Here is a 14,711-nt window from a genome sequence, read left to right on the forward strand (position 1 = left end):
ACCCACTGACCACACTGTATATTACGGGAGAGCACCTTTTGCAAAGTCTGGGGCAGCTAATTGTTATGGTAAATAGGTCTCTTAGTGCAGCTGGGGTCAAACAGCCGTGTCTGCACTGATCATACGGTAATGGTCTCCTGAAATCAGTTTTAGGTAGCAGAGTGGAAGAAGTGGTACCTGGAACCAGAAGATCCAGCTGCTGTTTGCATACAGGAGATTGTGACAATGGCGTTGCCTCAATGTTAACTTTATGGAGCGATGGAGTGATGGACGGTGTGGACCAACTGCAGCTGATGGAGTGATAGAGGGGGCGGGACTGGAGGCTTCTGGGTTTTTGGTGGGACTTTCGGCATGGATCCCCCTCCAGCATACCACGGTCCAGGTGTGAGGGCTGGAACCCACTAGAGCGATTTTGTGAGCAGAGATTCGCATTTGAAATTCACAAACCTAAAACTTGATATTCGGCCCATCACTATACATCCTCTGCGTATCCTGGAGTGAGAGAAGTTTTTGAAGACTATTTCCACACCCTCCACCATATTAGTAATGATAAGCAGCTTCTGCCAGGCACTTACATACACAGGAGGGCAGCATGTCTATAATAACATTTCCGACAGGCTCTGCACAGGAACAATGGATCAGGATTCCTTCGGACTATCTAGGGGGCAGGAGTGTCCAAACTTTAGGCCAAGGGCCATATTGCCATTCTTGAAACTGCTATGGGGCAGAACTAGTGAAATTACAAAATTTTTTGCTGATTGCCAGTACACTATGCCTGTGACATTTTGTTAAATAAAACATTTCCACTAGAAATAACCTATATACCATGTAATCAGTGGCTGTTACTGCTGCTGGCATAGTGGCAGCTGCTAATCAGTGGCTGTTACCGCTGCTGGCACTGTGATGGCTGCTACTGCTAGCCGATAAGCTACTATTCCTTACTACTGTAGCCAGTTGTGTGGGGTACAATATGGATTCAGCACCAGCTCCTGATATTTAACATCCTTATTGTAACACATCTTGCTTTTTCCACTTCTTGGCAACTAACCCTTACTTCCTCCATAACATTAGTCCCCTTCCTGTCCTAACCTCATCCTTTTTCTGACACCTGGTCCTAACCTTTACCCCAAACGTCCTTCCTGACAACTAACCCAAACCTCTCTGCCTTAACACTATATTCCTTCTGAACACCTAACCCTAAACTCTCACATTACCTTCTTCCTGACACCTCCACTCTCTCCACCTCACCCAGAAAACTAACCTTAACGTGACCCTAACATCTAAATCTAGCCTGATCCTTCCCTATCCTTTAAATCTAACCACTCTGACCTGCCCCTAACCCATACCTTTCTGCCTTCAGCACCATCTGCTTTAGGTGCCTGACAGAGGCGGGTTTTGCCTACAAGCGCCTGATAATGGAAAAGCGGCTTACTACCATCCCCAAGTGCCTCCCTCCTTCCCTATGTAAAGTTCCGAGCAGAATGTAAATGAGAGGTTGCTCACCCAGCTCTCGGCATCCACTGATGAGATCTCCCTTTAGCCGGAGACACTTCTAGCTAATACTTGGGGGCACCTCTAGCTACTTTATACTGAGGGGTATAAAGTCGGGTCCCGGTCATAAGGGCCTGGAAGTGCCATTCTGGATCAATAAACCTGCCATGAATCTAGCAATTTACACTTAAAAGATTTATTCATTTCATTCCCATACATGTGATCTTTGGTGATGCCTGAAGGGATGATGGTCTGCTGATGACCACAGATCTTTTGGCCATCGATTGATCATTGGTAGTGGATCATACATGCTCAGACCTTATAACCTGTGTCTTTTTGTTATTCGGTAAGCCTCCACTTTCTAAGGGTGTTGGCCCTAGATGTCCATTTATCTGTGCCTATAGGTAAATCCGGGCCTGGCGCCTGACCTCGCCAAATGAAACCTATATTTTGGCAACTGGCAATAACTTTGTGTGCTGAAACCAACCTCCACATATTGAAATTTTTAGGGGCAAAGTACCCAAATTTCTCTTTAGTGTGCCCTGAATACCCCCTCCTCCTGTCCTGCCAAAGTGCGATCATTCATTAGTGCCAGGAGATGAACCTATCAGGACCCCAACGTATTCAAATTTAAAATCAGGTGCGATCTGCTCATACATCACCAAAGGTGGACATCTGTCCGGCAGATAAAAGAAAAGTCCAGGCTCAGCACAGACATTTATTCAGGTATGCTTTGTACACGCATATCGAAGCAAAATAAAAACAAATATACAAATACAGTAACAAGCGTCGTCATTTGTAACTGGCACTAGTGTTATAAGCAGATTAAACTGGTGAGTAGAATCACGGTATTGGACTGCGGCACATGGCAAAACGTCATAGAACCTCTCAGTAGCACCATCTTGGCAATACTTACGGGAAACAGAACCGGGGGCCTGTTTCTATACCAACACTGTCTTTGCATTGTCAAAAGTGAACAACATTGCACAGATTAACAGGACGGACGCTCCAACCACCTCAGCGACTCCTAGGCTCGTACTGTAAGGTATAGCAAGAATGGCGGCCATGTTGCTGCCCATCTCCCCGGATGTACTGACGTAACGGCGGTGTGCACTCTCTGCGCTGTGCTTGTCTTGCGGGTTTCCACATCACGTGTATCTATACGCTTCCTCTAAAGCCTGAGTGAGTCTTTGGTAGGTAAATACATATTCTGTATTAATTACATACATCTCTCTTTTTTATTTTTTTAAATTATCTACCACAGTCATCGCTAGGCCCGGGTGGCCACAGATGACTATAAGGAAAAATCAAATATTAAAATTCCCATAGGACCAGGCACTTAACACCCAGTCTTTGCTGAAGGCACCAAAAAAATGAACAGAGGGCGGGGTCTGCATCCAGAGCGGAAGGAGGCGGAGCCGCATAGTGTCATGTGGATGCCGTGTTTTATTTTTGTGCCGCTAACACACAAGTGATGATGGGCGGGGAAAAGAAAGTGAGAATCATATTTCTAATCAAAAAAATGTACCAGTCACTTATCTGTGCAAAAAGAAAACAAAATAAATAAAAAAAATTGCTTATAGCATGACTATGCAAAGAAAAAAAACAACATGTATGTCTTTCTTGTCAAAAACTGAACAATTTCCTCATCCTCCATAACTTGGAATGAACTTTTTGTTTTTTTGTGTTAAATTTTAAACCAAAACGTGAACTAGTGATTGTGATCCTAACCCTGTTATTAGAAACGCTAACCGTGAGATCTGTTCTGGAAGCGGGTCTGACATGCAGTGGAAATGTGGCTAACCCTGGCGCACAAGCGAAGCCCGCCATCTACTGGGCGACTGAGATTAACTGCGGATAACGATGAACGCTCCACCAACTGTGGATGCTTACTGAGATCAGTGAAAGACTGGGAACTTGGTCACCCTCCTCGAGGCTGGCGCTTTGAGGCACAGAAACGCCTTTTTAGCGGACGTGTTTATTTCAGAATGAACATTTCCGTCCTCTTTATGGTGGCGTCATCCTCGATTTTTTATTTCAGCAAAGCTTTGTACGTGAGCAGGACTGGTTAGTGGTAACAAGTAGTACTGCAGCAGCTTTAGGCTAGATGTCAGTCTGGATTGCTGAGTTTCCTTCTGTTTTTAGGTCACACTCCCTTTCAGTCTCTCCCTCCTCTGCGGAGTTTGCTATATTCTGGATGACCCCCTCCTCGGCTATATAGCTCAGCTGGGGGACGTCTGTACATGGTACAGGCATTGTGATGGAGACCCCACTTGGCTGGGGGGAGTTTTCGAGCCGGTCGTTCTCCACCTCGGGGAGCGGGCTCACGGTCACAAAGCGGGTGTGATACTCGCTGGATCCGTGGCTGCAGGAGGTCTTCATGCTCTCCAGATCAGAGCAGCTGAACTCTGAGAAATGGCTGGAGTGGGAGTCCGCCACTGAGGGTAAGCTGTCACTGAGGGAGGGGGAGTCACATTCGCTGGAATGGGTGCTTTGCTGTTCTAGGAGCTGGGCGTCCATGTCCTCTCTGGTCTCGTTTATCTTGGTGCTGCTCTTCTTCCTTAGCTTGCCTTTGCTTTTTTTGCCAGCTGCTGGATCTTTGGACCACTTGGTGGCGCTGCACTTGCTTTCAGCTTGGCTGGGGGCGGTGCCGCCTACATTGCTGCGACTTGGAGCGCTGCCATCATCAACACTGCTGCTGCCGCTGTTGTGCCGGAACTTGGCTGGCTTTGACTCAATATCCACCTGCACTTCCATGCTGTTGCCTTCCCTGAAAAACATCAAAAACAAAGATAAGTTCATTTTATAATCCAAGCAGTCGTCTTAAAAAGAACAAGTCATGTAATTTGCAATAAAACAGGAGCAGTTATAAAGCATTAGCGGCTTTTGTTACGAGGTCTAGAGACTGGAAGGGAGAAGGCAGCCAACAGAAGCAGTCACATGACTATTAGGTGGGTTACAGGAGCAGTCACCTGGTATTATTAGGCAGCCTGTGGAGGGTACTAGTCTGGCAACGCCACACAAAAACTTATTCTAGACTTCAAGGCTACAAGAGCATTGTAACTGAACTAAAGTAGCTGGCATCTGCAAGATTCTGTCATTTCGGGCAAGCAGCTGTTTAAGTTTAATGTGTCAGAATTTTGTCATGACATTGCAGTAGGTTAAACTTGAATGAGGTAAAAACATAAAAACTGTTTTGTGGTTTCTTTGGCCTAATAGTAGAACTTGATCAAACATCAAAAAACACTTAGGCCGGAGACTTAAGCACTTTTTTTTATACATTTTTGTGCTCCAACAATTGCCAGTGCTATAAAAAAACATGTTAATAATGTAAGTCTACGGTGTTGAGCCCACTGAAGCAATTGCGATTTTGGAAAATGCAACTGCAGGATATGCAGCATTTTGTGAGTGTTTGGGCTCAATACTGGAAATCGCTGGAGAACGCACCTCCAATCGCTTATAAAATGCTAGCGATCGTCTTTGCAGTTTGTAGTGGGTCCCTGGCATTAGTGTTACAATATGCAATAACGTGAGTAATCAGGAGGGGGCAGATGAGAAACATGCACAAAGCTTTCTCCCAGTAACTTCTAATTAGTTCACTGCAATAAAATCACTGAATACACCGATACAAGTTAAACCTCTGCGGGCTTTCCCAGTCATAGCAGTTGTGAGACGGCTCAGGGTGAGATTTCCGTGTGAGAAGCTCAGGGAACTATATAGGTTTCTCTTCAATTTGTCACCCGCAAAAAAATGGAGGTTGATCCTGCTGGGAACACTGTGTACTTTAAAGGTTTCACCGCAGGCCATGGAGACACAACACCCCTTATGGACAGTTCCTTAGAGCTGCAATTGTACAAAATATTGGCATCTCTGATCTCTTCAGCCATGAGCTTCTTCCTCCTGTGCAATACTGATGCTGCCAAAAAGTTTCAGAAACACACAAACTAACCGAAAATAAATTTTACCTGGGAAAGAAAATCTAACACTGGAGTCCAAAGGACAAGTTCTATAGGTATATTAAAAAAAGAGTATATCTTTTATTATAACAACATTAAAATAGAGACAAGGACCCCATCGTCTTGGACAGTCCGTCGTTGAAGTCCCCACTCTTGGGGTAAAAGAGCCACTGTATAGTTGTGGGGGTCCTTGCTGATCCCCCTCCACTCCTCTGATACTGAGGTTGTGGGGTGTAGCTATCCCACACTGGCTACAAACTTCACAAACAGTATGTGTGGATGAGGCGATATACCCCTAGCCAAGGATAGGTCAGACTAGCTAACCGACAGTGGGGTATCCATCTCCCATGTATGTGTGTTTGTAGATACTGTATGTGGATACCCCACTGTCGGTTAGCTAGTCTGACCTACTCTTGACTAGGGGTATATCGCCTCATCCACACATACTGTTCGTGAAGTTTGTAGCCAGTGTGGGATAGCTACACCCCACAACCTCAGTATCAGAGGAGTGGAGGGGGATCAGCAAGGACCCCCACAACTATACAGTGGCTCTTTTACCCCAAGAGTGGGGACTTCAACGACGGACTGTCCAGGACGATGGGGTCCTTTTCTCTATTTTAATATTGTTACAATAATAGATATACTCTTAATATACTGAATATTCTGGGCTATAAGACTACTTTTTAACCCTTGAAAATCATCTGAAAAGTCAGGGGTCGTCTTATATGCCGGGCGTCATTGATGCCGGGTGATACGCCCTATCCTGTTACCGCCTCTCAGACCTCGCTGCTGAGGACTGTAGTGAAGCGGCGCAGGCACACATGTGCGAGATCTGAGAAGGAGGTAAACAGGATACAAGGGCGGGCCAGAAGGGTGAAAGAGGCGTGTTTTATGGGCACAGTACAATCTATTCTTCCACACCGCTCTGATAAACATGTAGACAAGGAGAGCTGACCAATCCAACCAGTCAATCATCTGTATACTGTTATATACTGGGTACCACATACAGTACAGCACCAGTATCTGATCATACATATCACCAGCATAGGATTTATTTTTATTCTTATTCGGTGAGTGTTGGAAGAGGGGTAGCCATATATGGCGAGTATATCCCAAACTCTATATTTTAACTGGAAAGTTGGGGGGTCGTCTTATACACTGGAATATACGGGTACCTGTAGGGCTTGTCCTTTGGACTCCAGAGGAGTTTCATAAATAGTGATTTGCAGAACAGTTCCCTACTGTGTGTGTCAGGCTACAGAAAACCCCACAGGGTGTATGTAAGACAGTACAAGCAGCAACAAGCCCATTCATTGTAATCCTGGTCTATGGAGAACACTCACCTGTCCAGCGGGATATAGGAGTTCAGAATGGATCCAGCCATGGCTTTGGTGCTTGCATTGTCACTCACTGTTCCTAAGCTCACAGTACCCGACTCTCCGCTCAGACTGTATCTCTCCTTCTGGATATCCGCTTGGACTTCAAGCCTGTAAAGAGGAGACACAAGTATTAGAGGCAGCTCGTGTGCTTCTCGGACCAGCACAGATACTCTACAGACTTACAATTTTGAACATGAACCATCAGCATTCCAGGAATCTGCATTTTTCCTGATGCAGAGATAAAAGTATTTGACAGCCCATTTTCTAAACAGTCTATTCATCAACCCAGACAAGAGATCTATTATTCTGTGTGAAGGTTTAGAATCCTTGTATAAATGTCCCCCTTGGTGCGGAGAGATTTACTCTATGAATATAAAGTCTAATGCAAAACATTGCAATAAAAATAGCTACGTACACAATATTACTATTTGTAGAACGCAGAGACTGCTACTATAACCAATGACATTAGCTAGCTGTTGTCAGTTATGGCTTTGAAGGGAACCTGAAGTGAGAAGCATGTGATGGCAGCCATATTTATTTACTTTTAACCCTCTTGGCGGTCTGATTCTTTCCGTATTTTAGGATCTAAAAGAGGTGCAATTTTTTAGCATGCTTTTAGACCCTATAGCCCAATCTACACGATACGATTCTTTGTGCGATTCGATTACGATTCTATTTACGATCCGATTAAATGCGACATGTCCGATCGGGATTCGATTCAATTCAATTTGCCATTGCAAAACAATGGCAAATCTAATTGAATCGAATCAAATCCCGATCGGACATGTCGGATTTAATCGGATTGTAAATAGAATCGTAATTGAATCGCACAAAGAATCGTATCGTGTAGATGGGGCTTAAAACCTGAAAAAAAAACCAAACACATCGCAGAGAGATCTGCAGCAGCCCCAGCACTCACTCTCCTCCCTGGGATGCAGCACTGCAGTTCTCTCTCCATCCTCCGGGTGGCGCTGTAACCCTTTAGTGAGATTGCCGGCTGTCGTCATGATAACAGACAGCGATCTCACCAGGGGGAAGCAGAGGGTCGGAGGAGAGGAAGAAGAATAGTGGCCGACGTTGGGATCCTCCGGGAGGTGAGTTAAAATGCCTGTGGCGCCCATCGCTCTGCACAGAGCTCCCTGGCGGTTACCACGAGTTCAGCTTTGGATGGATAACCGCTCCTAGCTTGTTTTTTCCACCCCGAGCTGGACTCGTGATAACCGCTAAGGAGTTTAAACAATAACAGTCCTGGCATTCTTGCTGATCCCTTTGGCTTCAGAAGGGTCTGATTCAAACATTTGAAACAAGCATGCAGTTTATTGGGTCAGAGTACCTGATCTGCATGCTTGCTCAGGGTCTATGGTTAAAAGCATTATGCCTGGTATACACTATGCAATTTCCTTTCAGATTGACGGTCGAATCCATAACTTCTGGCATGTCCGATCTGATTTTCAATAATTTTTGTGAACAATTTTCCAATCACTTCTATACAAAATTGATCAGAAAACCGATCGGAAATCAGATCACGCCTGTCTGATATTATAGATTGTGTGGTGTGTAGCAGGCACTATATACTTACCTCACTAGATGGAAGCTTCTGGATGACCCAAAGGCTTCTCCAATTCTCCTGCAGCCCACCGCCGATCCTCGCCAGGACACTCTTCTTCATGCCCGCACTACCATCCATGTCCACAATCCGCAGGTGCATGGAGAGTCCATGCCCGCACGTAGGAAAAGGGCATGCACGAGTGGCTTAATGCTACTGCACAGGTGTCATCTTGTGCTTATGCACTGCAGATGTGTTACTGTCCATGTACGAGCGCAGCCACAGTGCAAGCCCTTGTAGAGAAGGTTTGGAGGCTCCCAGTGCTGGAACGGGGAGCTCAAGGAAGGCTCTGGATTATACATCTTGTAACTTCTGGTTGCCTACACCTGTAACATCCTAGCAGGAGGCCTCAATGGTTTATGCCTGCTCCTAGCGTGAGATGGGATCACCGTATGGCAATCTCTGAGGCTTCCCGACTGTGGACACCTACCTATTGCCTAAGCAGGAATGGAAGAGGTGAGGGGAGGGTGGAAGCACTTCAGGATGGCATCACTACTCAGAGTAAGAGGGAGGAGCAACAGAGTAAAATCATTTTTATCCAGAAAGTATGAGGATTTTCCCGCTGGGTTCTGCATAGATCACCTCTAAATATCCGGCTACCTTACCCAGTAAGACAGTTGACTCTGAAGTTGCCTGGAGGCTCATACACACTTCGAAACAATCTGCCCAACTATCTTCTAAACTTGGTCTGTTGGAAGATAGTTGGGCGTGTGTATGGCTTGCAAACAACAAGGCGACCAACTGATAACCGGTTGTTTGCCAAACCCAACCGGTGGATCAATCTGCCGAACTATCATGCAGGTTGGAACTTGTGTACAAGTCTTCTGAACAACTTTGTTGTTTTTGAATGCAGACATGTTGTACAGTTTGTCATTTAGCTTGCACGCAGAGTATTTAAGAGAGTTGGTTGTTTAGTGGGTTGGCGTGTGTGTACATACTTGTTATGGTAACAACTTGTTGTGCATTATGTTAAATGTGTGTATGAGCCTTAAGCTAAATACACATGGACCAACCTGCAGCCTGAGTATCATCTGACATTAGTTGGCTGGACGATAATCAGGACAATCAGGCATGTGTACGTATACAAACAACTTGACGAGCAACTGATAACAGGCATTGTGCCCGATCCAACTGTCAGATCTACGTTGGTCTGATATCATGCAGTTGGTGCGTGTGTACATGTCGTTTGAAAGACTTGTACGTCTTCTAAATGTGCAGTCCGTCATTCCTCTTGTGTGCGCAATATGTCAATTGAGTTGGTTGGTTAGCAGTCTAGGTGTGTGGACATGGTCATATGGTTCGTCAGGTTGTGTGGTTGGTCGTGTGGTTGTGTGCACGTTGGACGTGTGTACGAGCCCTTATTATATTAGGCTTTTAACTTGCTTGCTTTTATTTTGCTTTGTCTGAACAACAATAGAGGTTGATGGGATTGCTGGTCAAATTTTTAAAACCACGCATATAGAATTTGAAAGATGCTCAACATAAAAAAACTCGATAAGTTCCCCTGACTGGCAGTCTCTAATATCTGACAAACTTTAGGAAAAGAAGATGAAATCATTCAGGAGCAAAATTGGGCTGGAAATATTTTCATGGCATGTCAGTGGAAGGTCTGTATGAACATCAGCCTAACTTGAGTTTTCATGCTATCACTAGCAGGAAGCAGAGCTTGGAGGTAACCTAACACACTTTTCTTCACTTTATCTCATCTATACAACAACAACCTTTGTAAATGTTGTTGTGTTTATACCATAGGACCCAAAGCGCATAGACTTGTCTCAGATCAGTGATGTGTACAGGGGGAAAAGATATGTGATCATAAATGCCAGATTACACAGGTGGCTTTTCAGTTTTGATTTAACCGTGTCCAGGGTTGGAGCTGTATTGATTTAGTTTAGCAAGGCATTCCACAGGGTAGGGGCAGCATGACAGAAAGCTCTGGCTCTAAAGGATTTTAGTTGAACTCGGGGTGTTACACACCATTGTTCTGCATACGCCGTGCAATTTAACCTGGCTGATCAGAGCTGCACAATGTGCTGTGTGCGTTTTCAGGGGTCTGCCATCTTTCTGCAAATCCTAAAAATGGCATTTCCTGTACACTGCCCAATTCTAATGTGACGCCTTTTTCAGACACTAAAGGGTTATCTTTCCCTCCCATGGGAGAGCTTAGAAGCAAACTATTTACCCAGCAAGGCCAAGCAGTGAGTCAGCACTGTCCACCTGACTTAAGCTTTTCACCGTAGATGCTGAGCGTGACAAAAGGCAATATATCTTCTAGATACAGCTTGGGATGTGCAAACAAAAGCTGCGTGTGAACTGAACTTTGTGTGAGGAACTCAACGATGTATGGGCAGATCAACCAAGAGACAGGTCTCTCTCTGGTCAAATCTGATCAGAGAGAGATCTGTTGGCTTCCCACGTGTGCCTGGTGGTGATCAAGGGAGACAGTGGAGGAGCTGCCACAGCTGGACAGGTGAGATTTACAGTGCACGGGCCCCGGGCACACACACAACATTTACATATTTACATTTGGAAGGAAAGCGGACAGGGGTCCATCTCGTCTGTAAGTCAATGCGATATCACACGCCGCTACTGCTGCGCACCCAATTGACCATGTTTGTACTGAGATTTTTCAGCTTGTTTAAGCAATACAATTGACTGCTTTTGACCCCAAATCGGTAAAATTGTCGATCGGCATGCTTATTGTGGCACAGATTTCAATGCAGCCTCAATATCAGCAGATGTATGGCTTGTAAGCCGGACTGGGCAAGGTTGTCATCTATTAATGCGTCACAATTTGTACTTTTTCCTGTATGTAGGTCTGTAATTTGTCCCTCTTTATTGTCGCATACGTTTGCCCTTCAGAAATGAAAGAATAATAATATTCCATGAGAAGTCTCTGATGTCCTTTTCTTGGAAACTCATACAGAAGTGGCTCCGTTCTGCATAAGTAGCACTCATCACAGAGGTTGAGTCACAGCAAGTGACAACATAAAAGTCTGGACTGTCGTATCTGAAACTTAATCACAGTCAGTAGACTGATGCACTGAATAAACCCCTAAATAAAGTGAAAAGCGTGATTCATAAAACAGAGCTAGACAGAGAGAGACGGAATTCTATTTTTATTGGAACTTACCGATTAAAACAATTCACCATGGCGCTGCCAGACAGGCTTCCGGTGATGCTGGCCCCGGCTAGCGCCATGGTACTTGCTGTTTCGCTCAGGTTGTCCCGGATGGCGCCGATCCTGTCCATATGACTTCCACTCGCGCTAAGGCTGCCTGTCATTCCTCCAACGCTTCCTTCCCCGATGCTGGGGTTGTGGCGAGCTTCTGCTACAGACGTGGTATCTAAACAAAACAAACAGTGTTATTAGTATTTATATAGCGCTGACATCTTCCACAGAGCTGTACAGAGTTATGTATGTATAGAACTGTCCCTCAGAGGAGCTCACAATCTAATCTCTACAATGTTGGAGTGATGCATACAGGCCTGTCCACTGTGAGACTGTTGCAGGTAACCAATCTGCAGTGGTCACTGGTGGCCATTAACAACGCAATACCGCGGATCAATGGTTTGAAATCAATCCAAAACAATCAGTTATGCCCATTAACATCCCCAAACCTGCTAACCAATCAGATTAGATTGATGGGATAGATCCGAAAAATGGATCAATCCCATCAGATTAGTTAGCGGGTTTTCGGCCCATTAGTGGGCACGACTGATCATTTCCGTCCGTTTACCACAATGATTGCATTGTTAATGGCCACCTTTAGAGCATCTAAAATCAACCTGACATGCTGCAGCTGCGGACAGCCAATCCCAGCATGCCCTGCTATGAGACAGCAGAGGTTGATGGGTATTACAGTGTTCCCAAAGGGCTGCACACTGTCCATAGATGCTAGATATAAAAGCTGGTACATAAAGTGTATTTATACTTCAAGTACTTAAAAAAGAAATAAGAATAGCGATAAGGCTCTAAAAAGTTTTAACGTAAACCTGACTTGAGGCAAAGCTACCCAAGGTAAGCACAGAGGTATGTTCATGCGGGATACAGCAAAGGGAGGAGAGCAGATTGAAGACACAGGCAAAGAGAGATTCATGCCTTTGCCTATGACAAGACATAAGCAAGCTTCTACTGCTCTCTGCAGTGAAAATAAACAATTGTACACAAAGGGAATACTTGGGAATGCTTTCAAATACTATTTTATGTAGCGAAGAGTAGTTATTGACATTTTAGTCTTGGCAGTATAATCCCTCTTAAATTAACTCTTAATACCATTATAAAGGGATTACATTTAAGGGTTGGCATCAAGCTGCTGTATATCGCACAATCACAACAATCTCACTAGTTATATTTTGTTCATTTTTTGTACCAACCGCTTGCCAGCTTGCCCTACCAGTTCCCAGGCCTGACAGGCTTCTGTGACCAGCAGTCCTATATTTACTCATTCAGAAAGCCTAGGTGCCAATTATAGATATTAAGTTTATTTAAAATAAATATAATTGTGTATTTCATGAACCACCCTTATGTAAGAGATCATGAACTGTGGATTTTGCGAGACAGGACCGGCTGTCACACACATAGGCTTGGCTGATAGATCTTTGAAACTCTCAAGCTGTGATGAGTCATCCTCACAGGGAAGTCTGTTCCTGAAACCACACTGTAGTGTTGTTATATATTAGGGTCAGCAGTGTCATGGCCACGGATGGTAAGAAGGGGCAGTAAATGATTCTGCAATTATGACAGGAGCATCGCACACATTCCCGGAGACAGGGTCTCTCAGGAAACAGGATGGAGCAGCTGAGCCTGCTGGAAAGGTAAACAGCAGGGGCGGACAAACACAAGCCAGGGCGAGAGCTCCGCACACCCTCTGTATCCAGCCACACTGCAGCCCATGTGTCTGCAAACCTCGCTGCACACTATTCTCATTACAGTGAACAGGCCTTGATGCTTTGAGTAGGTTGGTCCGCTAAAAAGGGGATACAACTAAATTTCAAACTTTGCTTATGTTGAGGGTACCCAGTTACCATTAAGTGGCTCAGAAGATCTCACAGAGGGATCTATCTGCTGGTCGATCTGGTGCCAATCGACCAGTGTATGGCAGCCTTTAAAAGGACACATCCGAGCAGATTAAAAATAAAAAAAATTCCACTTACCTGGGACTTCCTACAGCCCCTGCCTGCCGTTCTGTGCCCACGCCGCAGCTTCGCTCCATGCTGGTGGTCCTGGGTCCCCTCCAGCGTAGGTTTCCTGCTTCGACTGCGCGAGCAGCTCCCAAAGTTGCGCTGACGTCATTTGGACTGTACAGCGCAGGCGCAGAACTACTGTGCTGTACAGTCCATATGACGTCAGCGCGACCAGTGAACTGCACGCTGGAGCGCAGAGGGAGCCGATGTGGAAGTCGACCTGGCGAGGTCGGCTTCTCCACCGGAGGGGACCGGGAGCCACCTGAGCTGTGGCAAGGGCACGGGACGGGTGCCAGGGACTGGAAGACGCCCCAGGTAAGTGGATATTTTATTTTTTCATTTCCTCGGACCACTCTTTAAGGAACAAGTAAGTTAATTGTCCCAATGCACACATATACAATTATGATTCGTCTAATCATCTGATCGTTTCGGGGCCAGATAGGTCCCTTTTGTCAAGGCCCCGAAATGATTGTCGGATTGGACGAATCATAATTGTATATGTGTGCATTGGGACAAGAAACTTAATTGTTCCTTAAAGCGGAATATAACCCTGCATTTCAACTTTGCTCTAAAACATTATTTACAGTATATTATATGCAACCAGCATTTTTTTTTTTTACTAGACCAGCATTGGAAGGGTTACACAGAGCTTTAAAGTTCCTGGACAGAACTGCAGACGCATCGGAAGCTGACATAGATACATTTTGTTTACATAAATGTATCTAAGTGTGGCATGTGACTCACTCTCTCTGACTGAGAAGGAGCTGGAGGACAGCCAAAGAGTGTGTAACATTTATCACTTGTTACATTCTATTTAGTTAAATGTATCCATCTGAACTTCTGCATATCTCTCTATGGAACTTTAAACCTCTGTGTTTAACCCTTCCAATGCTGGTCTAGTAAAAAAAAAAAAATGCTGGTTGCATATAATATGCTGTAAATAATGTTTTAGAGCAAAGTTGAAATGCAGGGTTATATTCCGCTTTAAGTAGTCTGTGTGCGGAACCCCTTTTTTTGATTCTTGGATTTGAATTGCTACAGGATACCCAGTACCAGCATTACTCCACTTTTGGTGTGCTGTTTTTTTGATTC

The 14,711-nt window shown here is 44.9% G+C and overlaps 1 protein-coding gene across 3 annotated transcripts in view; it reads right to left on the reverse strand.

Moving 5' to 3' along the window:
- Positions 1-2,196: 2,196 nt before the first annotated feature.
- The window catches only part of RNF19A (ring finger protein 19A, RBR E3 ubiquitin protein ligase), a 144,951-nt gene continuing 132,436 nt past the window's right edge, over positions 2,197-14,711 (reverse strand). For all 3 annotated transcript variants that reach the window (XM_068237729.1, XM_068237730.1, XM_068237731.1), the window contains 3 exons: positions 11,566-11,779; positions 6,791-6,934; positions 2,197-4,261 (listed from right to left, as the gene is read on the reverse strand). In XM_068237729.1, the coding sequence (XP_068093830.1) occupies positions 3,595-4,261; positions 6,791-6,934; positions 11,566-11,779 (1,025 nt within the window). In that variant the 3' untranslated portion in view covers positions 2,197-3,594. The remainder of the gene's footprint in view (positions 4,262-6,790; positions 6,935-11,565; positions 11,780-14,711) is intronic.

This window comes from Hyperolius riggenbachi, chromosome 5 (assembly GCF_040937935.1).
Source record: "Hyperolius riggenbachi isolate aHypRig1 chromosome 5, aHypRig1.pri, whole genome shotgun sequence".
In the NCBI taxonomy this organism is placed as follows: Eukaryota; Metazoa; Chordata; class Amphibia; order Anura; family Hyperoliidae; genus Hyperolius; species Hyperolius riggenbachi.